The following is a 23,866-nucleotide window of genomic DNA, read 5'->3' as shown; positions in this document are numbered from 1 at the left end:
TAACCTCAATAACATTAATTTCCATTCCTTTCCAGAACATTTTTACCACTTTACAGATCACAATGTTGTTTTCATTCAATTTAGGCCAAGGTCTGCAGCAAGCTGGCTGGTTATTAACACATGGAACTTCTGACAGTATAGTATGGGTGCAGAACATACTGTACAAACAATAAAGAGAAAAATTGTTTTACATTTTTATTGTTGTAATGTGCAGCTTGTATAACGCTGCGTGGAGGCAGAACAATCACACACTGAACTTATGGTGTATACTATTGGGCTGCAGTATACACAAAAAAAAATAAAGAACAGCAAAATGTATTTTTATATTGTATTTTTTTTATGGATGGGGCTTGTATAACACTGTGTAGACCATGGAGGCAGAACAATCACACACGGAACTTGTTCTGACAGTAGTATATGGTGTATTGGATTGCAGTGCAGCACACCACACACCACAATGAAAAAACGATTAAAAATTAAAAGCTGGCTGGCAGCCTGCCTGTGTACTACTGTACCCCACTACACTGACTGACAGCCTGTCTAACACATGGCCAGTACAATTACTAGGTATATATATAATATATAACCCAGCATAAACCCCAGCACACAACCCCCTCTGTACTGCACTGCCACACAAACCCCTCTGCACTGCACAAATCCCTCTGCACTGCACAATACCCCTCTGCACTGCACAACACCCCTCTGAGTCTGCACAGCACAAACCCCTCTGAAGTCTGCACTGCACAACCACAACACCACCCCTCTGCACTTCACTGCACTGACTGCACTGCACCACTCTGCACTTCACAGCACCCCTCTGCACTAACTGCACTGCACCCCTCTGCACAAGTTGCACAACACCCCTCTGCACACTCACAACATCCTCTGTACAATGCCCAGACCCCACTGCAGAGCTGTGCGCAGCTGGAAATGTCACTGTGAAATGGCGCCAAATTCTCCTGACTCCGAGCTTTTATAGACTCTGCGTCTCGCGAGAATCCGACGCCAGATTCCCGCATACGGGTTTCCGAACGGAATCCGGACTGCTCATCTCTAAAAGAAATACACAATATACTAAAGTACAGACTACACAGAGCTATAGACAGGAATTCTTACTCTTAAAAAACACAGAAAAACAAATATTAATAGACTAGTTAAAGCCTGTCAAAATGATGGTTTCTGCAATGTACTTTCACTTTCAGACAGTTTTTACTTTTAGATTGAGCTGTGACAGTTTTAGCCCACAAACTATCCACCCTCCCCCTAGTCCCTATGTGCTCTTACCTCCAATCTCTATCTTCCAGTTCACTTTCTCCATATTTAACATAGATCATTGTACCTGCAAAAATTGCTTTCACTTTCTGTCGAGATATATTTTAGCATACAAAGGAGGAATTTGGTCCATCGAGTGGCCTCTAGTGGTCACTGACGGTACTTCTCAAACTTGCTGGATATCGAAAGAGGGCATACTTGCCTACCCTTCTGAAATGGCCTGGAGGGTCGCACAAATCAGGTCCCCCTCCTGGCCCCCCGGGAAGGTGGGTAAGTCTCCCGCATTATTGCCACAGGCCCTGCTCCCCCCTTCCCTGCAGTATAAAATTCCGATGGTCCGCGGGAAGGTGATGGGGCTAAAATGATGCGAATTGCGTCATTTTGTGTAATTTTAGCCCCTCCCTCCATCCACAGACCCGCAAATGAATGCGACTGCCTGTCATGGGGACGGGTCATGGTGATGTCAGCCTCACCCCGCCCCCAAAATGTAGCCTCATCCCACCCCCCCTTTCACTTCTCTCCGGGCTTCTCCCGGAGAGGAGTTTTAAAAAGTCGTCAGGTATGAATGAGGGAGCTGTGAATGCAGAGAATGGAGGTAGGAGCAGATAAGGACTGGGGTGGTGTGGAGAGTTTATGGGCTAAAAACTGTCACAGCTCAAAGTAAAAGTATAACATATACATTGTAGAAGTCGGCATTTTGACAGGCTTTTAACTAGTGATGAATCAATTGCACTAAAGGCCCCCAGCTGTACTCTGCATATGTTCTGCCACTAGTCTCTAAACCCCAATATTGTAAGTTACAATATATTTCCAAAATTGTATGATAAGGGTCAAATTTTGTGAGAGACTGGAAAAAAGTGTACGTTTTGATGACTAGAATCAGAAGCAAACAGAATGAAGAGGTAGGAAAGGAAAGGGAAACAAGAAGCCAAGGTACACACATGCCAATCCTGCAAATATGTCATCAATATCCTCTCATACTAACTGATGATCCACAAAGTTATTTAGATGTTTATCAAAACATTCCCAAGGTTCTCTGGTAATTAAGCACAAGCGAATACAATGAAGATACTGTAATTGTATATCTAATGGATGATTTTGTTCCAATAAATCAGTGGGGAGATGTCTTTGTTTCCATTCACTTGTTGTACAGTAAAGTACAGTGAGTGAAGGCACATTAGCTCCTCCCTGTTCCTCTCCCCTGTCTGAGTATTTGTATGTGTTACACTGGAACAGTAGTGACACCTATCTAGTGCAAGCTGCTAACACAAGATTGCTTCATTTACAATGAAGTTAAAGGCCCCCATACACTAGGGCGACTTGTCCTTAGGACAAGTCGCCCCCGACTTCCCCCTGAACTTCCCCGGCTGCTCCCCGGGGGAGCTTGATTAGATTGGCGCTTGATGTGCCATTTTTTACATGTGATAAATCGTCTCGATTTATCACATGTAAAAAACCCGGGGAGCGGGGGGGGGGGGGGGTGGGGGCTACAGAGGTGGGAGCAGGGGGGCTGGGGACGCTGCGGGCGACACGTCTGTGTCCCCCGCTGCTGGGGACGCTGCGGGGGACAGCGTCTGTGCGAGGCGGTAGAGTGAGCAGGGGGGGCTGGGGACGCTGCGGGGGACACAGGCGGCATAGAGCCGGGCAGGGGGAGCCGGCCGGGAGCTGTCAGTAATGAATAAAAAAAAAAAAGCCCATACAATGAATGGGCAGCCTGTGATTGGCTGCTGAGCGCTCTCTCAGCCAATTGCTGACTGGCTGAGAGAGCGCTCAGCCAATCACAGGCCGCCCATTCATTGTATGGGCTTTTTTTTATTATTCATTACTGACAGCTCCCGGCCGGCTTCCCCTGCCCGGCTCTATGCCGCCTGTGTCCCCCGCAGCCGCGCCGCGTCCCCAGCCCCACCTGCTCCCTCCACCGCCGCGCCGCCCCACTAGGTCCCAAGTCGGGTGGTCGGACGTGCAGCAGGTCCGACCACCCGACGCAGATCCCATGCGCACGGGACCGCGCATCGGATCTGAGGGGACATCAAAACTAGCCGATTTTGGTCCGATTTCGGCCAGATCCGACTGATCTGGCTGAAATCTGACCAAAATCGGCTAGTGTATGGGGGCCTTATGGCTGTGTACAATGATCTATATTTCCTTAGCAGGTAATTTCACAGTAATGCTGATTTATAGAAAACATTTCTTCTCGGTGTCTCCACCTTAATTCTTATTCTCTCTTTTACAACAGGAACCAGTAGATCAGAAAGTGTCACACAGTCACAACCAGCGATAATTGCAGAAGCTAAAGCGCCGATCACTCTAGATTGTGAATATGACACAACAGATATATCTCCCTATCTCTTTTGGTATGTTCAATATCCTGGTAAAAGTCCACTGTGCATTATAAGAAATTTTGAATCATCAGAAGAAGTCAAATCTTATGCTAAGTTTTCAGCAAAACGTGAGACAAAGAAGAAAGTTATCTCCTTGACAGTTTCTGATGTCAGCATGACAGACACGGGATTGTATTACTGTGCTTTGAGTGGCACAGTGTATGAGTTCCATAATATAACTGTACAATAATCTCTGGGAATAACTAACATATAATTACTGTGACATTTTCTGTGAGAACAACACCACATTCTCCTATTCTTGTTTACAATGAATGAGGCTATTTTTTAAATGGAGAAAAGCGCTCCATCTTTTTTCTCCCCAATATTCCCTCTGTCTGTCAATCAAGTACGCTGCTCTGCAGTGCGAGTGCCGAATGTTTCCTGCATAATGAGTCCGGCACATGTGCAGTTTACCTAACACCGCTTATGCGACCCCTTAAACCCAGAAGGGTGTGGTATGGCGCTCCGACAGCGGGGATCCCGATGGTCAGTAGCCCAACTGCCGGTGCTCCGACAGTCGGGCTACTGACTCGCTGCGCTCGCAATGCTGCGGGCTTGGTGGTTCTGTTCTCCTTCTATGGGGTCTCTAAGGGAGAATAGCCCCTGTGAGTTGAGATCCCCCTGTTGTAGCACCGGCAGTTGGGATTCTGACATTGGGATACCGACTACCGACTGTCGGGATCCCCCTGTTGGTACTTCATCCGGCACCGAACTCAGAAGCCCCACCTCTCATCTCTTTTTCCCCACATCATCTCTCGCCTCTGTTTAGCTGCCTCCCCCTTTTTATCACTTTTCTCTTTCTCTCTCCCATGTCATCTTTCCTGACCCCCTCTCTCTTTCACCCTTTCCCCCTGTCCCCCTCTGCTTTCTCTCACCCCTGGCACTGCCTTTCTCTCTTCCCGCCACGCTCACTCTCTGTCTCTCCCCCTTTCTTTTCCTGACACTCCCACTCTTTTTCTCTGGGTGTCTCCCTCTCTCTGCCTGTCTCTCCCTGACACTCACTGTATCTTGTGCCCCTCTTTTTCTCTCTCTTCCTCCCTGACATTTTCTCTCTCTCTCCTCTTTATTTCTCTCATTCCCATTTTTTCCATGAATCTCTCTCTCTGACTACTGCTATGTCTCTCTTTCTCTACTCAGTTTCCCTGACACCTTCTTTTTCTATCACTAACCTCACTCTTTCCTCTGCCCCCTATGGGGCATCGTAGAGACAATGGTGAGTGTGGGTGTATTGAGTGGGCCCTGTCAAGATTTTGCAATGGTGCCCTTAAAGTTCTGGTTACGCCCCTGCCACTCCCCATTCCCTACCCTGCTGTGCCAGGCTTGGAGACAGAGTCCCCCGCTGGACCGCTAGCTAATAGGTGCTTTCGGTCCAGCAGCCAATCAGAAGCAGCATTGGCTGCTGGACTGCGAGCGCCTATTGGCTAGCGGTCCAGTGGGAGAATTGAGCCCTGGCTCAGCCGGGCACAGCGGGGAGTGGGAAAGTTGGGCGGATGGGGGAGCGGGCTGTATTCCCTCTTGGCATTGAGCAATTTAAGTCCCCCTTAGCAACGAGCAATTTAAGTCCCCCTTGGCAACAAGCAATTTAAGTCCCCCATGGCAAGGAGCAATTTAAGTTTCCCTTGGCAATGAGCATGAAGCCCCTTGGCATCGAGCATGAAGCCCCTGGCATCGAGCATGAAGGTAAGTGGCACTTATGTGTCAAACGTGTAATGGGCATTATGGTTTGTTATATAGTATGTAATGGGCATCATGTGTGGCCTTATGTGTAATTGGCATTACGGCGAGTGCCTATTGGCTAGCGGTCCAGCGGGAGACTTGAGCTCTGGCTCAGCCGGGAACAGCGGGGAACGGGAAAGCTGGGCGGATGTGGGAGCAGGATGTATTCCCCCTTGGCAATGAGCAATTTAAGTGCCCCTTGGCAATGAGTATGAAGCCCCTTGGCATCAAGCATGAAGCCCCTGGCATCGATCATGAAGGTAAGTGGCACTTATGTGGCAAATGTGTAATGGGCATTATGGTTTGTTATATAGTATATAATGGGCATCATATGTGGCCTTATGTGTAATTGGCATTACAGCGTGTGGCTTTATGTGTAATGGATAATACAAAGTCTGCTAAAATGTGCCATGGGCATTACGGTGTGCGGTTAAATGTAAAGCCGCGCCCCCTTGTCACCGAGCAAGAGCCCCTCCTACTACAAATCGGGGGGGGGGGGGGTACTCTGGGCACTGTGGCACCTAGTTACACCACTGCATGTGCCAGTCCTGGGACCGTGGTGGGAATCAGCGGCAGCAGTGGAGGTGGGGCTAGCATTGTGGGCAGCGGCAGCCCTCCTCCTACACTAAGGAGTTGCTACTTTTATTATCATTTCCTGTGTTAAACCTATAATACTGTATGTTTATATGATAACTAGATGAGTTACAAAACTGATGTACTGTAAAAGACTACCATTGCAGCATGAGAGGCTTTTAATGAGACAGGAAGTGATCAGCAGTGCATGCTAATTACACCTGTCATACAGACAAAAGATACAGCAGAACAGACAGCTCTACGTCTGCCATGCATTATCTAATTTCATCCTATCATTTTATCATAGGTAAGTCAGATATTTCCTTGATTTTCTTGGTATTCATTCCATGCACTTATTTTCAAAACCAGGTTGATGTTGCCATGTAATTGATTGCTGCTTTAAAAAAAATGGGAAAACTCTCCCAAAATCTCTCACTTTCTGAAACTCTCACCCTATTACATTTGGCCCTTTGTGTCCATTTGTGTGGCCAGTCATAAATTTGGAACTGAGTTATTTCCCTTTCTTACTTCAGTGCTTGCAATGTCCCAATGTAAGGTGTTCCAGGATGAACAGATTAGAGTAAATGAAGGAGAACAAGTGACGATCTCATGCTACCAGAATGTTACCAGTAAGGACACCATGTTCTGGTACAAAAAAAATATCCATGGAAGGATTGAATTTCTTGGTAGTGGATTTGATGGCACAAGAGAAGCTGGGACGTTTTCGATGTCAGCAAATCCAGATGAGAGAACAACGAGTTTAGAGAAGAGTTGCGCAGAGCCTGAAGACACTGCTCTGTACTTCTGTGCAGTTAGAGACACAGTGATATTATCTGGGGCAGTCAGCGTTCAGGAACTGCTGTCACTTACAGTATGTAGCTCTCAGATGCAAGCTGACAAATGAAAAGGACCTGGCTAACATATATAACTAAGTTTAGTTCATTACATATTTATTATAAGGCAACTTGTATTTTAGATTTACTGATCTGCTAAACTATTCTTGCTAACAATGAAATGCATGCATTCAAATAGGCATAACAATGTCCTTTACTTTATAAAAAAAAATATAGAATACAGTACTGTGAAAGAAAAAAAGGTACTTCTGTAGTTTCACGGCGCCGGAAGTGCAGAGGCTCGCGTGCCGCTCTAGCTATGAAACTTGGCAGCCTGCCAGAGGCTCTGTTTCACTGTGCGCGTGCTGCTCTAGCTCTGTCTGACTGAGCTTGTTCCGCTCTAGCAGGACGTAAACGTAAACAGCGTAGCGGCCGGCCAGCAGCAGCAGCAGCGGCGCTGCCCAGGCGCTGACAGGTCAATGTCACTGTGGCACTTGTAGTTCCACAGTGAAATAGGCAGCGCCTGGGCACCGCTGACAACGGGGGTATGTTAAAGTGGACACCCGGCACAGTGATGCCGGAGCTTCTAAACTGTACGCGGGATTCAGACGCAACTGCGTCTGAATCTCGAGTCACATAGATAGCCGCTAAGAAGTTTAGGTGGCCCTAGGGGAACACTATTGAAACCCACCCTCAGTGCCACTAGTGGACGCCACAGCTGTGGACCGTGTAAATCCCACTATCCACGCCCACCCGAAGCGTGGCGAGCGCAGCGAGGGGCGGCGGTACGCGTCCTACGACCTTTTCATACCCCCACTATCCACGTCGGCGTGGAGTTGAGAATAGATTAGTGTGGCGAGCGCAGCGAGCCACCGAGCCCGAAGCGTGGTGAGCGCAGCGAGCCCCGCGAGGGGACGCGGATACCTTCACAGCTATCCGCATCCCCTCGCGGGCTTCACAGGTGTCAGCATCCGCTCGCCTCGCTTCGGACTCGGTGCGTGGCGAGCGGACGCTGACACCTGTGAAGCCCGCGAGGGGACGCGGATAGCTGTGAAGGTATCCGCGTCCCCTCGCGGGGCTCGCTGCGCTTGCCCCGCTTCGGGCTCGGTGGCTCGCTGCGCTCGCCACACTTATCTATTCTCAACTCCACGCCGACGTGGATAGTGGGGGTATGAAAAGGTCGTAGGACGCATACCGCCGCCGCTCGCCACGCATCAGGTGGGCGTGGATAGTGGGATTTACACAGTCCACAGCTGTGGCGTCCACTAGTGGCACTGAGGGTGGGTTTCAATAGTGTTCCCCTAGGGCCACGTCTGAATCCAGGCTTTCCGGCTTCTTAGCGGCTATCTATGTGACTCGAGATTCAGACGCAGTTGCGTCTGAATCTCGCGTACAGTTTAGAAGCCCCGGCATCGCTGTGCCAGGGTGTCCACTTTAACATACCCTCGTTGTCAGCGGTGCCCAGGCGCTGCCTATTTCACTGTGGAACTTCAAGTGCCACAGTGACATTGACCTGTCAGCGCCTGGGCAGCGCCGCTGCTGCTGCTGGCCGGCCACTACGCTGTTTACGTCTAGCTAGAGCGGCACAAGCTCAGTCAGACAGAGCTAGAGCGGCACGCGGACAGTGAAACAGAGCCTCTGGCAGGCTGCCAAGTTTCATAGCTAGAGCGGCACGCGAGCCTCTGCACTTCCGGCGCCGTGAAACTACAGAAGTACCGAAAAAAAACCTCCAGTACTCTAAACACAACAGGATATAGGCAAATGGTTATGACAATTACAATATAGACATTGTCAAAATGCCAACAGGCAACGTGAAATAAATCTAAATTAAATTATTTGAATTGAAAAATAAAACATATTTTAAAGGTAACCTTTCTAAAAAGCTATTCTCTATGGTATGCTGAGTATATTTAAAGATTATTAAAGGAGCATGATAATGAAATACTTAATGCTTAACATAGAACAGGAATGATGACCATTAATGGAATCTGTATGCAGCCAATAAGAACATTATTACTGAATGAATAGGGTGGTCTAAACCAGGACATTTCTTTACCTACCATCTCTGATGAAGGCTCTTTGGGGTATACTAATGCCTGGGAGAAAATAAACCATAATAGCATAGTTACAGTATATCAGGAGCTGTGACTGCACTGCATTTCATGCCAAACAAAACAAGTGAAGCATCTTGTGGCGTCCGAACCTGCCAACTACTGGTAATCTACAGTATATCAGAAGGTATATATTTACTAAAAGTTGATTTTTTTGTTATACTTTTTTATTGTTGGCCATAACTTGTTTGATATTCTCCCATCAGGTAGATGCTTCAGGTCCATCCCTGCCAAGTCGTCAAGAACTGCAAAAAATTTGGCTTGGGAAAAAAATAAAGTCCTGGAAGAAACTGCCATTGATAAGATCAGGCAGGATTAACCTGGTCAAGATGGCGGTCCTTCCCAAATTCTTATACGTGATTCAACACTCACCAATTTACCTCCCTCTAAATATTTAGAAAACTGAACAGTATTATCTTCTCATTCATTTGGAACGGGGCGCGACCTAAAATTCAGTTAAATAATCTAATGAGGGCGAGTGGGGAGGTCGGCTTGGGTTTACCAGATATAAGAAGGTATTATATAGCTGCCCAGTTAACACAGTTAAGCTCATGGCTAGACCAAGAGGCACACGGTAGTGACATGGCCATAGCTCTAGTGACCTCCTCGTCTCCAGGCAAAACCCCGTTATACAGGATCTTACAGGGTAATAAATTGGCCTCAGACCCTCCACTCCTGTTCTAATCCATTAAAATATGGTGCAAAGCAAATTAAATGATGGAAATTGATTTCATAGACCGGGAATATCCAGTAGAAGCCCTACTATTAGATAGGGAACTTAAAGAACTCCAGATCAAAGAAGCATGGCATATGGTGACCACCCTCTCTCAGCTATATAATATAATGGGCCTTAAATCCTTCTTGCAGCTATCTTTTCCATAAGATTGGGCACCAGATATTTGGCCCATTCTGCTTATTTAATTCAATGGAACACAATTAATGGCTCAAAAATATGCATATGAATGTCATCATTAGATTTTGCTTCCTCATAGGTTGGTATATCTCTATACCCCAACCACCAGTGTGGGTAGGCGTACAGACACTTTCACCACTGGTCATAAGGAGCTTCTCCATCTCCAAACAATGCAAAGTATTCTTGTTGCTACACCCCACTGCCCACAGCTGGTGATTCTTGGTCAATGAACTCTCTACTTGCACTTGGCCCTCCTTCTTCCTCTGATTCCTCATACTTGGTATGAGGGTTCTCTTGGCCCTTGTTTTATTATCATCTGCTTGTGTGTCCGCTGCAGTTATATTACTTCTTTGCAATTAACACATTCCTGCAGATATACATTATTGATTTTTTTTTCGTATATCATTTCAATCCATCTTCTGTTGTTGCCTGCATGGAAAGTGATCCCGTTATTACTGCCATCAAATGAAAGGGCTCTTTCAGTAACTCAGGTCCATATAAGAAAAGAATACAACTGTAATCAGAATAGTTAAAATGAAAGCAGGGGCATCAATAAGTAATACAGTCACATGAAGCAGTTACCAGGTGCTCACTAATTCCGGCCAATGACATGGCAGAGTCCTGATCCTCTATGTTCAGTAGCACAGATATACTGACTATAGTGTCTCCTTTTAGATCGGTATGCGGTCATTGGGTAAAAAGGACTATAGTGTAGTTGCGAATCTAGAATTTACTGACCCACGGTCAAGCTTAACCTTAATTTAATCTTAATGTACACTTGCATTTGGGCAGTTTGAAACTTTATAATACAAGTTACATTTTAATAGTAAACAAAGTTAATAAAGCTTGTTCCACTTTTCTCCTTGTTTGAGATGTATATTTATTTTGCAGCTTCAAATTGAGTTTGCTAATTACATGTGGTATTTACGCAATATGGATAATTTGGCAATGGAAACAGAGAATTCCTTCATTCAGTGGCATACATTTGAGCTGAACTGCACATGGGCCGTAATGTTTACCACACAGAGGCATAGCTGGAAATTGCATGGATATCCATAAAATGTGTTGGGCTATCCTGGGTGGTAATTGGCTACCAGCAGAGGGCATGTCACAGTCATGTCAGTTTTAACCACTGTGTTTAACCACTGTGTTTAAATAAGAAGACATTCTGTGCATTCCATAGAGCTGGTGCCTTATAGGATGATTTGGCCAATTAAACTGACAGTGTTTCTTTGTATATACATCGATGGTTAGGTGCTTCAGCCTTTGGGAATATCAATAAGATGCAGCTTAGCTACAACATTTATATAAAGATGTAGGGCCAGATGTATCAAGCTCTAAAAAGTTATAAAGTGGTAAACAACCAGCCAGTCAGTTCCTAACTGCCACTTTCAAATCCAGTCTGTAACATGACACTTAGGAGCTGATTGGCTGGTTGTTTATCACTCTTCACTTTATCACCTTTTGAAGCTTGATACATCTGGTCTGTAGTAATGGCCAGTGGGCCTGATACAGCATGAGTTGTAGTTTTGCAAAAAATCGCAAAACTACAACTCAGAATGCTAACATGTGGGGAACCGCCCAGCACAGGGCAAGGCAGGCACAGGACAGCCATGTTTTGAGTAACAGCAGCTGTGTGTGATGCCAGCCACCTTGAGCCACACCACAAATGGTACAGGACATGACTGCATTGTTTACACTGTGCCCACCCAATGCCGTATCAGTGCCAACTCATCAACGTGATGCCACCGTCAGCAAGTCCGTAGACTTAGGACGCATTTTTCAGAATGCTACCGGAGTTTAAGAACTCACGTCTGCTCCTGCATTAAAGAGGAAAGGAGTTGGGAGAAAAGTCTCTGGTGCAATGGAGGTTGAAGGGAATTGTCACGGTAGATAGATTAAATTTTAAAGTTAAAGTGTAATGCCAGATCAAGGACATAATAGGAATTAGCAAGAGGGAGAAGCAGTGGGGGGTTGTGTAAAGGAAAGGTTCCCATAAGGGGGAGCAGCCGGAGAAGTTATATGTCAGGGGGGGGGGGGGGGCAGCACTGCTCGTGAGCAGGTTAGAGAAATTTGAGTTGAATAATGCCATTTTATTTGCAGATTGACATGACACTCCAGAGAAGGGGACTAATGGATGAGAGGAGACAAGGAAAATGTTGAGAACAATTTATTTTTTCCATAGCATTAGAAAGCTAAATTACAAGTTTACCTAATACAGAAGGCACCTTGCAAAATGTATAAATATATTTTTTTAAATATGAGAAACTGAGCATGTTGTTACACAAGCTCTATGACTGGACTGGAAACTATTGCTCTATCAGCAATGCTAAGCTACTGTATATGTTGCCTTCCTGTAGGCTTTCAAATATATAAAGTGTAGCATGCAGCATGCCATACGCAGCAAGTCTTCCCATGATCATGCTACATGTATTTAGTTTTTCTCCCCCACAGTTTTTTCATGGATATCTTCATTTCCTCATTCCTCAGAGTATAGATGATGGGGTTTAACATTGGTGCTATGATCGTGTAAAACACAGACACTAATTGATCTGCTTGAAAGGTTTTGGATGGTCTCATATAAATGAAGACGCAGGGACCGAAGAAAAAAGTTACCACTGTAAGATGGGACACACAAGTTGAAAAGGCCTTACGTCTGCCTTCAGCGTTCCGTATTTTAAAGATTGCCTTACCAATGCCAACATAAGATATTAGGACAGCCAGGAAGCAGCCAAGTGATACAATACCACTGTTGGTCACTATCATAGCATCGATCATGGTTGTGTCAGTACATGCCAGTCTTATTAGAGGTGGGATGTCACAAAAGAAACTGTTTATTTCATTAGGGCCACAAAATGGCAGCCCCATAGTCAGTGTAGTCTGGATGTTGGAGTGCACAAAGCTAGTGGCCCATGTTGCAGCTACCATCCAGAGACACCGCTGTTTACTCATGATGGTGGAATACTGCAGTGGTTTGCAGATGGCTGCATAGCGGTCATAACCCATAGCTATAAATATAAAACATTCTGCACAGGCAAAGAAGTGAAAGAAATACAGTTGAGTGATGCAGCCATTAAATGAAATGGATTTCCTGTCAGAAAGGAAGTCTACCAACATCTTTGGTACAGTTACAGATGAGTAGCAAAGATCAATGAAAGACAGTTTACCCAGGAAGAAGTACATTGGGTTGTGGAGATGATAATCTGTTCTTATAGTAAACATGATTAAAATATTCCCACAAAGAAGCAAAGTGTATAACAGCAGAAACAGTGAGAACATAGCATATTGCAGGCTGTGGGGAAAGGTGAAAGCCACAAAAACAAATTCTATCACTTCAGTTGTATTATGTTTACCGATAGTAGTGCCAAAAATATGGGATTTCTGTGAGTTCACATGGCTCTCTGATATGTTATTAAATGAATCCAATGCCATATTATCTATAATGTATAATGAGAAAGAGTTAGTAAATGTCAGTTGGTTCCGGTTTATTCAATAATGTGTTCAAATTACAGTATGACATAATTATTGAGACACAGCATACTATTCATATTTTCCTCACAACTAAAATACACCAAACCATGTAAAAAAAAAAAGTCCCAAAAAATAAAATAAAAAAAGAAATGGCAATTATATATATATATGCAGTTTTCTGACAGTTTGACCATTAATTACTCAGTGGAAATAGAGCATAATTGCCTACCCTCCAGGAAGCTGCAGGAAGCTTCAGATTTTTGCGGTAGCACCCTGCAACTCCAGAAGCCAAACCGATGAAAATCATCTTACTAAGGACTGTCTGGACCTTAATATCTAAAGACTGGTAAATATCCCTAATGGGGTAGGACCTATCTGGACTGACAGCTGTTATTACTGGGGAACATAGCAGATCATATAGTATTAGGGTTAAAACCAGAACACTGTTGTACATCAACATATTGTTGCGCATATTTGTAAGCCTGCTAATTAGCTTTCTTCATATTGACCTTTCATGTGGAACAACAATGTTTTTTTTATCTTCTTATATATGTTTATTAATGTCTAATAATTTTAATCGACTGCATCATTCTATTTATTAATTATATATATTGTTCTTCTCCCCGTGACTCATCCTAGATGATCTGTTATGGACGCGGAAGTCATCATCGGAGCCAGGGGTAATTATAGGAAGAGTCTATCTATCTTTTCAATAGCACTGCATATGTTTTAAATATATTATTAAGACATTGTTATTATTTAAATAAAATAATATAACTATAGCAACAGAACTCCAAGCTCCGGAAGTAAAATGATGACCGGAGTCACATAGGAGCTCAGGAACAGATGACCGGAGCCCACCGATTCTCGTTTTTTATACAGTGATCAGCCAGTATCTCTCAGACAAACATGTTCCAGATCCAGATCTGAGCTCATCCTTCACTGCCAGCAGGCAAAGTAGGCTGTGCAAAGGTAGAGGAACCAGTGGGTAGCCTGAATAATGATTTCTCAATAATACTTTATTACAGGACTCCCTCTGGTATTTATTATATTAAAGCAGAAAGTTCCTTTGTGGAGCACTCTCTTTTGATTAGTTATACATTAGATATAGTTAGTTATTAGTTATAAATGTAACACATAGCTTTTAATCCTTGCGTTTAAAATAGGTTTACGAAAGGATAAAATGCTATATTTCATATTTCTAACTAATCAAAAATGAGTGCTCCACAAAGGAATTTTCTTCTTTTGAGTGAACTCTTTCAGTCGAAATTTGTTTTGGAAAATTTGGAAGTTCTAGTTCCAGAAGCACCTCCAACATCACTGTACATTTACAATTATACTTATCCATGGATACGTTGGTTTAATTTATCACAGTGTCATTTCTGCTAGTTGTGTGGGGATTACCCACCTTACCCTTTTTCCACCTGCAAAAGTAGACAGTAATTAACCTGCACAGGAAAAATGTAAATGCAGCATGGCTTATTCCAGACACAAAGTAACTTGTTTTTTTCTCTTTACTTACAAACATGAATCAGGCCCTTGCTAATTTTCCTCCAATTGCACTTTAGTAAATTTAGGTGATACTAAAATGAAAAGGTGTGAAAATACATTAATCGCATTATTATAGTAAAGATAATATTGATAAATGAACACCAACTCAGGAATTGGCTTTTTACAGCAAAATTAGTAAAACGCATGATAATCTGTTAGTAATATCAAAATATGTACTATATGGAGCTGAAAATAGAAGCATCTGTAACAAAAGAAGGCTGAGGGTATAGAAAAGTACCAGTTCTCAAAGCCATTAGCGCTTACATATGTGCATAGCTGTAATGTCAGGGTAGAATCTGATATGTATTTACATCTTTTGTAAACAACAGGTATATGTGTATTTACAGGTATATGTGACTTCTTATTTTGTGACTGTAAATCTACAATTAGGTAACGTTTGTTAGCCCTCTGTTTCCCGCCCTTGTGTGTGCTTTAGTTTTAATAAAATATTATGAATGCAAATATCATGAATTAGATTTTCTGGCCATACAACTAATAAAATATATACATTAACTGCTTCTTTTATGTAAAAAAAATACTAAAACATTGTAAAATAGCTAATGAGATATAACAAACATTTTAGTTCCTTGAATTCTTTAGAAAACTTTATTTTTCAAAGCATATATCAAAAACATATACAGTCAGAAATGAAAGATTGGAGGTTACAAGTTGATTAATATATAGTACTTACCCATTCATTGTGTTTAATGTCACAATCCAAAATCCTATTCCACAGATATCGTCCCTTGCAACATCGATCTGTATATGACTGCCATATACGGTCCATACTGAGAATGCACCTGTTTTATTTTATCACCATGTCCATTGGGAAAACATTTCCTGTGAATTAACACAAGTTTATTCTACAGTGTGCTGTTATCAGTAACTCCCTCGTTTCTAATTATATTATTATCATACTATAATAAAAAGTTCTTCCTCATTTGAAGTCAAATATACACTCTTGGGTAACACATCTAAACAACTAAAACACTAGCTAAAGTTTCGTTTACTTAGTTCAGTTTTTAAGTTGTGCTAAAAAGAAGTTTAAAAGGCAAAACTTTAAATACATAAACTGCATTGGTCAACTATGATTTCTATAATAAATAATTATATACATTGTGCAAATTAGTGTGAATTTAGGTATATATTTTGCTGTGTATATTTCCATGTAAATGTACGGGAAGTAAATGGATACTGTATATGGCGATTCTCTCGATAGAAAAACCTATTTCTAATTAGATTATGGGTCACTCCATGTCAGTACAACCAGCCATGACATCCACCAACTCAGATTTTCATGATGCTTTGTACATTTGATACTAACACGTTATTATATTAACCCATGCAAAATATTTCTTCTATAGGCCTCATAGTTTTTGAGATATAGGCATAGGCGAATCTAGGGAGTGGTCCGGGGGTGCACAGGACCACCCATTAGCCCATCTTATAGCTGAGCGATGGGGCTTTCCAATGAGCCCCCTGGGAACCGGAGATACTGCCAGGCAAAGCTGGAACGTTTTCCCTATGGATAACATGGGACCCACTAATTCCCACCCAGTTCAACGGCTGCCAGTTCCCCCTTCTGCATCACTGAAGTTCGAGGTTGATCTCAGTCAAGCCCAAATCGCTGGGCCTTCAATCTAATACCAGGCTGGATCCATATAGGTTAATTGGTTCCAGGGATATTGAGGTTAAACCGTTTTTTTTTTTTCATTTTTTAAATATAATTTCATGATTGTTTATGTTCTTTGAGGGCAGATTTCTCTGGAACCAAACAGCCCAGTTTCACGGGACCCAAATCATTCAAAGCCAACTCAAAAGTTCTTCAATATGATACTGGTCTCATGTAAATGGGTCAGTTGGTTCAGAAGATATAGCTGGTTAGTTAAAGGGGGGTAGGGATAGGTGAGTGGTTGTCTCTCCCCTCACACCAGAAAATGCAGGGACTAGGCTGGTGTATAAGGGGTCAGCCTGGGAATGTCCCTGCATGATCCTGGGACCATATTCCCGGGTAAATCCCTGCATTTTCTGTTGTGAAAGGGGTATTATTTCAAACAGCCGTGACCTGCAGTGCTCTGAATACAGCCGGGCAGCCCCCTGCTCTCTGCCCAGCTGTCAATGACTGTCACCCCTGCAGCTTCTGCTCCAATTCTTCTCCCCGCTTTCACCTCAGCCCGCCCCCCCCCTTTAATCATGTGGTGCCGGCGCCCGGCGTGCTCCCCCGACATCACGCACAACAACAGTGCGCACAATATTCCAAATGTCCACTCGGCTAGAGGGGACACCAGGAGGGGAGTGGGAGCGTGCTCTGCGCTCTGCTCCTCTCCCCATAGAAGCAGCTGCACCGCTCTCCATCTCTCCCTGCAGCAGCGAAGGCTCATATAAAAATTTACAGTAAGTGGCACTTTTGGGGGCATTGCTTAAGGGACGCTACAAGTGGCGGTATGTGAGGGCATTACGCATAATGTGTGGCTTAATGCGTAAGGGGAATTACGGTGTGCAGCATCATGCGTAAGGGACATTATGTGTGCAGCATCATGCGTAAGGGACGTTATGTGTGCAGCATCATGTGTAATGGGTACTATGGTCCGCGGCATCATGTGTAATGGGTACTATGCTGTGCAGCATCATGTGTAATGGGTATTATGGTGTGCAGCATCATGTGTAATGGGTACTATGGTGTGCGGCATCATGTGTAATGGGTACTATGGTGCCATCAAGCAAGAACCCCCTAGCAATGAGTACGTAGGTAAGCAGCACTTATGTGCCAAATATGTAATGGGCATGTTATATAGTATGTAATGGGCATCATGATGTGTGGCACAATGTGTAATGGGCATTATGGTGTGTGGCCTTATGTGTAATTGGCATTATGGCGTGTGGCTTTATGTGTAATGGGTATTACGGAGTTTGCTAAAATGTGTAATGGGCATTACTGTGTATGGTCTAAAGTGTAATACCACACCCCTTTTTATGATGCGGCTACGCCGTGCAAAGGTCCCCCTGCTATTATGTCTAGATGTGGGACCACCCATTACCATAATTCTAGATTCGCCTATTGATATAAGGGGGTAATATTTTTTTAAAATTGCTTGCACATGCCCTTCCTGATGCTTCTTTTTCATGTGAGGTGTATGTGGAAAAAAATTCCTAACTCAGGGGCAGATTTATTAAGCTCGGTGAAGTGATAAACTGTCTGTTTTTTATTACCGGCCAATCAGCTCCTAACTGTGAAGCTATAGGCTTGGTTTGAAAAATGACAGGCCACTTTATCACTTCACCGAGCTTAAAAATCTACCCCTAAATCACTTTGAAATTTTGACCCTTTGTTTGTTTTATTAATCTTGGCTGACTCTGATGGGACCTATACACTTATCGATTTAGGGGCATTTTCTAATCAATCTCACTAGATCGATAAGAAAATGCCCCTACGTCACTGTGTCTATAGGGGCATAGCGATCCGTGGCCCCGATCCGCTGCACATTGCCCCGTGTGTAGGCCCCATGAGAGTCATTATACATTCATTTACTTTACACGTAATTGTACCCCACCCCCTTCCTACTCTATAGTATCTGCATCCCCACAGCTGCATCCGACGCCCCCTGTCGTTTTGTTCTAACCCATACCCCTGACATCAGGTTACCAGCTTCAAAAGCTGTCCGATCTCTATTGAATTGGAGCCATCATTGTGTATGCCCAGTCTTCCACAGCAAGTGTATAGAGAACACAGGACAGACCTTCTGCAGTGATTATAAATATATTGGAAAATATAAATTTGATAGGCTTAGAAATTTTATAGACATGTACAATTTGCCCATTGCTACATTCCACCATTGTGTCGTATAGTACAATGGTTCAAAATATCTGCCTGCTACTTGGTGAACAAGCCTATTTGATACAAAGGGGGAAATTTACTAAAGGAAATTTGTAAAATATAGGTGTATTTGTATCCAGAAATACACTTATGTTTGACATTTACTATCCCGAAAATACGGCAATTCGTATTTGTATTGAAAGTACATCAATACAACTACGAATTGCCGTATTTTCGGGATAGTAAATGTCAAAAATAAGTGTATTTCTGGATACAAATACACCTATTTTTTTACAAATTTCCTTTAGTAAATTTCCCCGAAACGCGCACTCAGGAGCGTCAGAACCTTGTGCCTGTGACTCGGACAGACCTTAACCATACTGGATTCAGGTAAGTATAATACTCTTTTTACTATTATCTGCATACCCGCACTAACACAACACAACTAATTCTGTCGTATATTGTAATTGCCTAGGAATGCTTCAGCAAAGGGAGAATATCTGTTAGATTATTTCAAGCAATAGCTCAAAAAATACCAGATCATAGCTTAAATTGCTAATCGTTAGTTAATATGCATGATGCAATGAGATCGCTTAGGTGACTCAACAGTGACATCTTTTGGCTAAATATAAGAATACCACCCTGCTCTGTGCATCTTGACCAGAACAATACCTTGAATATCTGTGAATTCAGTATCACTGCCACAAACTACATCTCTCACACTTCAGACATGAATCTCAATGTGATGGACCCCCATATTCCCCCTGCAATGGTCTTCCAACAGGGGAGACTAGGGAGGTCAGGAAGCATAAAAGTAGATCCTGTCAACTCTTCTTTACTTTTTCTTACCTCTGTTTGCACTCTTACCTGGCTCTTCTCTGAAGTCTGACCCTCTGACTCAGGTTCAATGCGCACAGGACCGCGGACATTGAGGGGGCATTAAAGGCATCTGATTTGGGACAATTTCTCTGCCGGATACACTGGGAAGGGGTGAAATTTGCCCAAATCGCTGTAGTATATGGGGGCCTTTAGAGAATGAATGATATTCAGAACCGTTATACATACTGTAAATTAGATTTGGTGTCAGTTATTAGAAAATGTTACAAAGAGCACCACTTTTACCCAAGGCACATAACAAAATAGGCAACATTTAAGGTAAAGAAATTAGAAATGAGTGCCGGGATTCGGATTTGTCGCCGGGATTTGGATTTGGCTTTGTCAAACAGCGGTGAAATCTTTGGATTTGGATTTTTTAAAACAATGGTCAAAAACGCCCAAATTTCTTAATTTTGCGTTTTTTTGTCCTTAGAGTCATATTAACCTCAATAACATTAATTTCTATTCCTTTCCAGAAAATTTTGACCACTTTACAGATCACAATGTTGTTTTTATTCAATTTAGGCCAAGGTCTGCAGCAAGCTGGCTGGTTATTAACACAGGGAACTTCTGACAGTATAGTATGGGTGCAGAACATACTGTACAAACAATAAAGAGATTTTTTTTTTACATTTTTATTGTTGTAATGTGCAGCTTGTATAACGCTGCGTGGAGGCAGAACAATCACACACAGAACTTATGGTGTATACTATTGGGGTGCAGTATACACCAAAAAAATAAAGAATAGTTAACATTTTTATTAATGATATTGGGATAGGATTACTCAGCAATGTATCCATCTTTGCGGACAATACAAAACTTAGCAAAGTCATCAAATCATCAGAAGATATCACCATGCTTCAAAATGATCTTGCAATTCTAGATGAGTGGGCAAAAAAATGGAAGATGAGGTTCAATGTCGATAAATGTAAGGTTATGCACCTTGGGAGACATAACCAGTGTGCAAGTTACAACCTTAGCGGAGAGGAACTGGGTAATTCCATACTTGAAAAGGATCTAGGAGTCCAAATAGACAGCAAACTGAGATGTAGTGCCCATTGTAATGTAGCTAGAAAAAAGGCCAACACAATTCTGGCATGTATTAAGAGGGGAATGGAAACTAGGGACTCAAGGGTAATTATGCCACTGTATAAAGCATTGGTGAGACCTCACCTCGAGTACGGAGTGCAGTTCTGGGCCCCAGACTACAAAAAGAACATCATACAATTAGAAAAAATCCAAAGGCGAGCAACAAAGCTTATTAGGGGAATGGAGAATTTAAACTACGGGGAGAGATTAAGCAATTTGGGACTATTTACATTGGAAAAGAGACATTTAAGGGGGGACATGCTCAACATGTACAAGTATATCAAGGGCCAATATAAGGAACTGTCACACACCCTCTTTTCTAATAGAAAGGAATCTAGGACACGAGGGCATGAGTATAGATTAGAAGAAAAAAAATTTCATTCAGCTAGTAGAAAGAATTTCTTTACGGTCAGAACAGTCAAACTCTGGAACTCTCTTCCCAGAGAGGTGGTAACAGCTGGCTCATTAAATGCATTCAAGGCAAAATTAGACAAACATTTACTGGATAAAAACATCCAAGGGTACAAATAGGAAATATAAACTGTCTGTAAAATATCAGAACCTACTCCAGGTTGAACTTGATGGACGCAAGTCTTTTTTTAAGCCTTACCTACTATGTAACTATGTAACTATGTAACAGCAAAATTTATTTTTATATTGTATTTTTTTTATGGATGGGGCTTGTATAACACTGTGTGGACCATGAAGGCAGAACAATCACACACGGAACTTGTTCTGACAGTAGTATAGGGTGTATTGGATTGCAGTGCAGCACACCACACACCACAATGATAAAACGATTAAAAATTAAAAGCTGACGCAACCTGCCTGTGTACTACTGTACCCCACTACACTGACTGACAGCCTGTCTAACACATGACCACTACAATTACTAGGTATATATATAATATATAACCCAGCACAAACCCCAGCACACAAACCCCTCTGTACTGCACTGCCACACAAACCCCTCTGCACTGCACAAATCCCTCTGCACTGCACAATACCCCTCTGCACTGCACAACACCCCTCTGAGTCTGCACAGCACAAACCCCTCTGAAGTCTGCACTGCACAACCACAACACCACCCCTCTGTTTTTCACTGCACTGACTGCACTGCACCCCTCTGCACTTCACAGCACCCCTCTGCACTGACTGCACTGCACCCCTCTGCACAAGTTGCACAACACCCCTCTGCACACTGACAACACCCTCTGTACAATGCCCAGACCCCACTGCAGAGCTGTGCACAGCTGGAAGTGTCACTGTGAAATGGCGCCGAATTCTCCTGACTCCGAGCTTTTATAGACTCTGGGCGAAATGTAATAGGGTGTGATTTTTTAGACATGTGCGATTTTTGGTCAAAAACGGCCGACATCGCACATTTTCCGAAAATCGCACATTTAATAGGTTGAAAATCGCGGTAAAAAATCGCACTTTTTACCGCGAAATCGCACTTTTAGAAGTGCGATTTTTAGTCACATTTCAATTCGCATCCAGATGTTTTCCCATTATAAAGTATACAACTCGCAAATGTAATAGGGTGCGATTTTTGGTAAATGTTACCAAAAATCGCAAAAAAAATAGACCAGGTTCTGACAGGCGAATTTGACAGAACCATGCACAGATCATTGAGATCTGTGCATGGTTCTGTTAATAAAAATGTGTAAAAGTGTTTTTATAAAAAAAAAACGGCGTGGGGTCCCCCCTCCTAAGCATAACCAGCCCCGGGCTCATTGAGCCGGACCTGGTTCCAAAAATACGGGGGGACAAAAAGCATAGGGGTCCCCCGTATTTCTGAAACCAGCCCCGGACTCTTGGACCGGTCCTGGTTCCAAAAATACGGGGGACAAAAAATCTGGGGGTCCCCCGTATTTTGAAACCAGCACCGGGCTCCAACAGCCCGCGGTGTCATGCCACAGCCGGGGGACACTTTTTATACAAGGTCCCCCGGCCAAAACATGAGCACCGTGGCTGGTCAGCCTTGGACGGGGTACCTAGAGGAGTGGGGACCCCCCAATAAAGGGGTCCCCCCCCCCCAGGCTTCACCCGTCCAGGGCTGAAGCCCGGGGCTGTCACCGGCGTCCGTGGCCAGTGGACGCCGGCCTGATAGGGTTAAATCCATCATACATATCATTACATTGCTTTTTACTGGCGAACTACAAGTGCCAGCAGACCTCCCCCGCATGCTGGGACTTGGAGAACCACAAGTCCCAGCATGCGGGGCATTAATGGGCCCGCTGGGACTTGTAGTCCACCTGTAAAAAGAATGTTTATAAAAAACACACACACAGAGAAGTACAAGTTTATTACACACACACACCTCAATTTTACACCAGCATACTTACCATTCCTGGATCCAGCGCTGGTCTGGCTGCTTCACAGCCGGCTCCCCCCGCACTGACAGGCAGCGGGGAGAAGCGGCTGTCTCCGTCGCTTCTAACAGCCTCTGTAGCGCTGTCCGAGTGCTACAGAGGCTGAGAGCGTGATTGGCTGAGCTACAGTATGCGTCTCCATGGAGACGCATAGCTCAGTCCTGATTGGCTGAGCTATGCGTCTCCATGGAGACGCATACTGTAGCTCAGCCAATCACGCTCTCAGCCTCTGTAGCACTCGGACAGCGCTACAGAGGCTGTTAGAAGCGACGGAGACAGCCGCTTCTCCCCGCTGCCTGTCAGTGCGGGGGGAGCCGGCTGTGAAGCAGCCAGACCAGCGCTGGATCCAGGAATGGTAAGTATGCTGGTGTAAAATTGAGGTGTGTGTGTGTAATAAACTTGTACTTCTCTGTGTGTGTGTTTTTTATAAACATTCTTTTTACAGGTGGACTACAAGTCCCAGCGGGCCCATTAATGCCCCGCATGCTGGGACTTGTGGTTCTCCAAGTCCCAGCATGCGGGGGAGGTCTGCTGGCACTTGTAGTTCGCCAGTAAAAAGCAATGTAATGATATGTATGATGGATTTAACCCTATCAGGCCGGCGTCCACTGGCCACGGACGCCGGTGACAGCCCCGGGCTTCAGCCCTGGACGGGTGAAGCCTGGGGGGGGGGGACCCCTTTATTGGGGGGGTCCCCACTCCTCCAGGTACCCCGTCCAAGGCTGACCAGCCACGGTGCTCATGTTTTGGCCGGGGGACCTTGTATAAAAAGTGTCCCCCGGCTGTGGCATGACACCGCGGGCTGTTGGAGCCCGGTGCTGGTTTCAAAATACGGGGGACCCCCAGATTTTTTGTCCCCCGTATTTTTGGAACCAGGACCGGTCCAAGAGT

The 23,866-nt window shown here is 44.0% G+C and overlaps 1 protein-coding gene across 1 annotated transcript; it reads right to left on the bottom strand.

The window, feature by feature from the left end:
• Positions 1-8,827: 8,827 nt before the first annotated feature.
• Positions 8,828-19,564, bottom strand: LOC146079201 (olfactory receptor 4E2-like). Its single transcript, XM_083186165.1, has 4 exons — positions 19,503-19,564; positions 12,252-13,091; positions 10,819-10,874; positions 8,828-8,871 (listed from the first exon to the last, which is right to left on the bottom strand). Exons 1-4 carry the CDS (start codon positions 19,562-19,564, stop codon positions 8,828-8,830), a joined length of 1,002 nt encoding a protein of 333 aa, XP_083042291.1.
• Between the last annotated feature and the right edge of the window lie 4,302 nt (positions 19,565-23,866).

The sequence above is a fragment of the Crinia signifera genome, chromosome 1 (genome assembly GCF_055691185.1).
Source record: "Crinia signifera chromosome 1, ASM5569118v1, whole genome shotgun sequence".
NCBI lineage: Eukaryota > Metazoa > Chordata > Amphibia > Anura > Myobatrachidae > Crinia > Crinia signifera.
The sequence above is the reverse complement of the archived record's forward strand: the minus strand, read 5'-3'. Positions and strand labels throughout refer to the sequence as shown.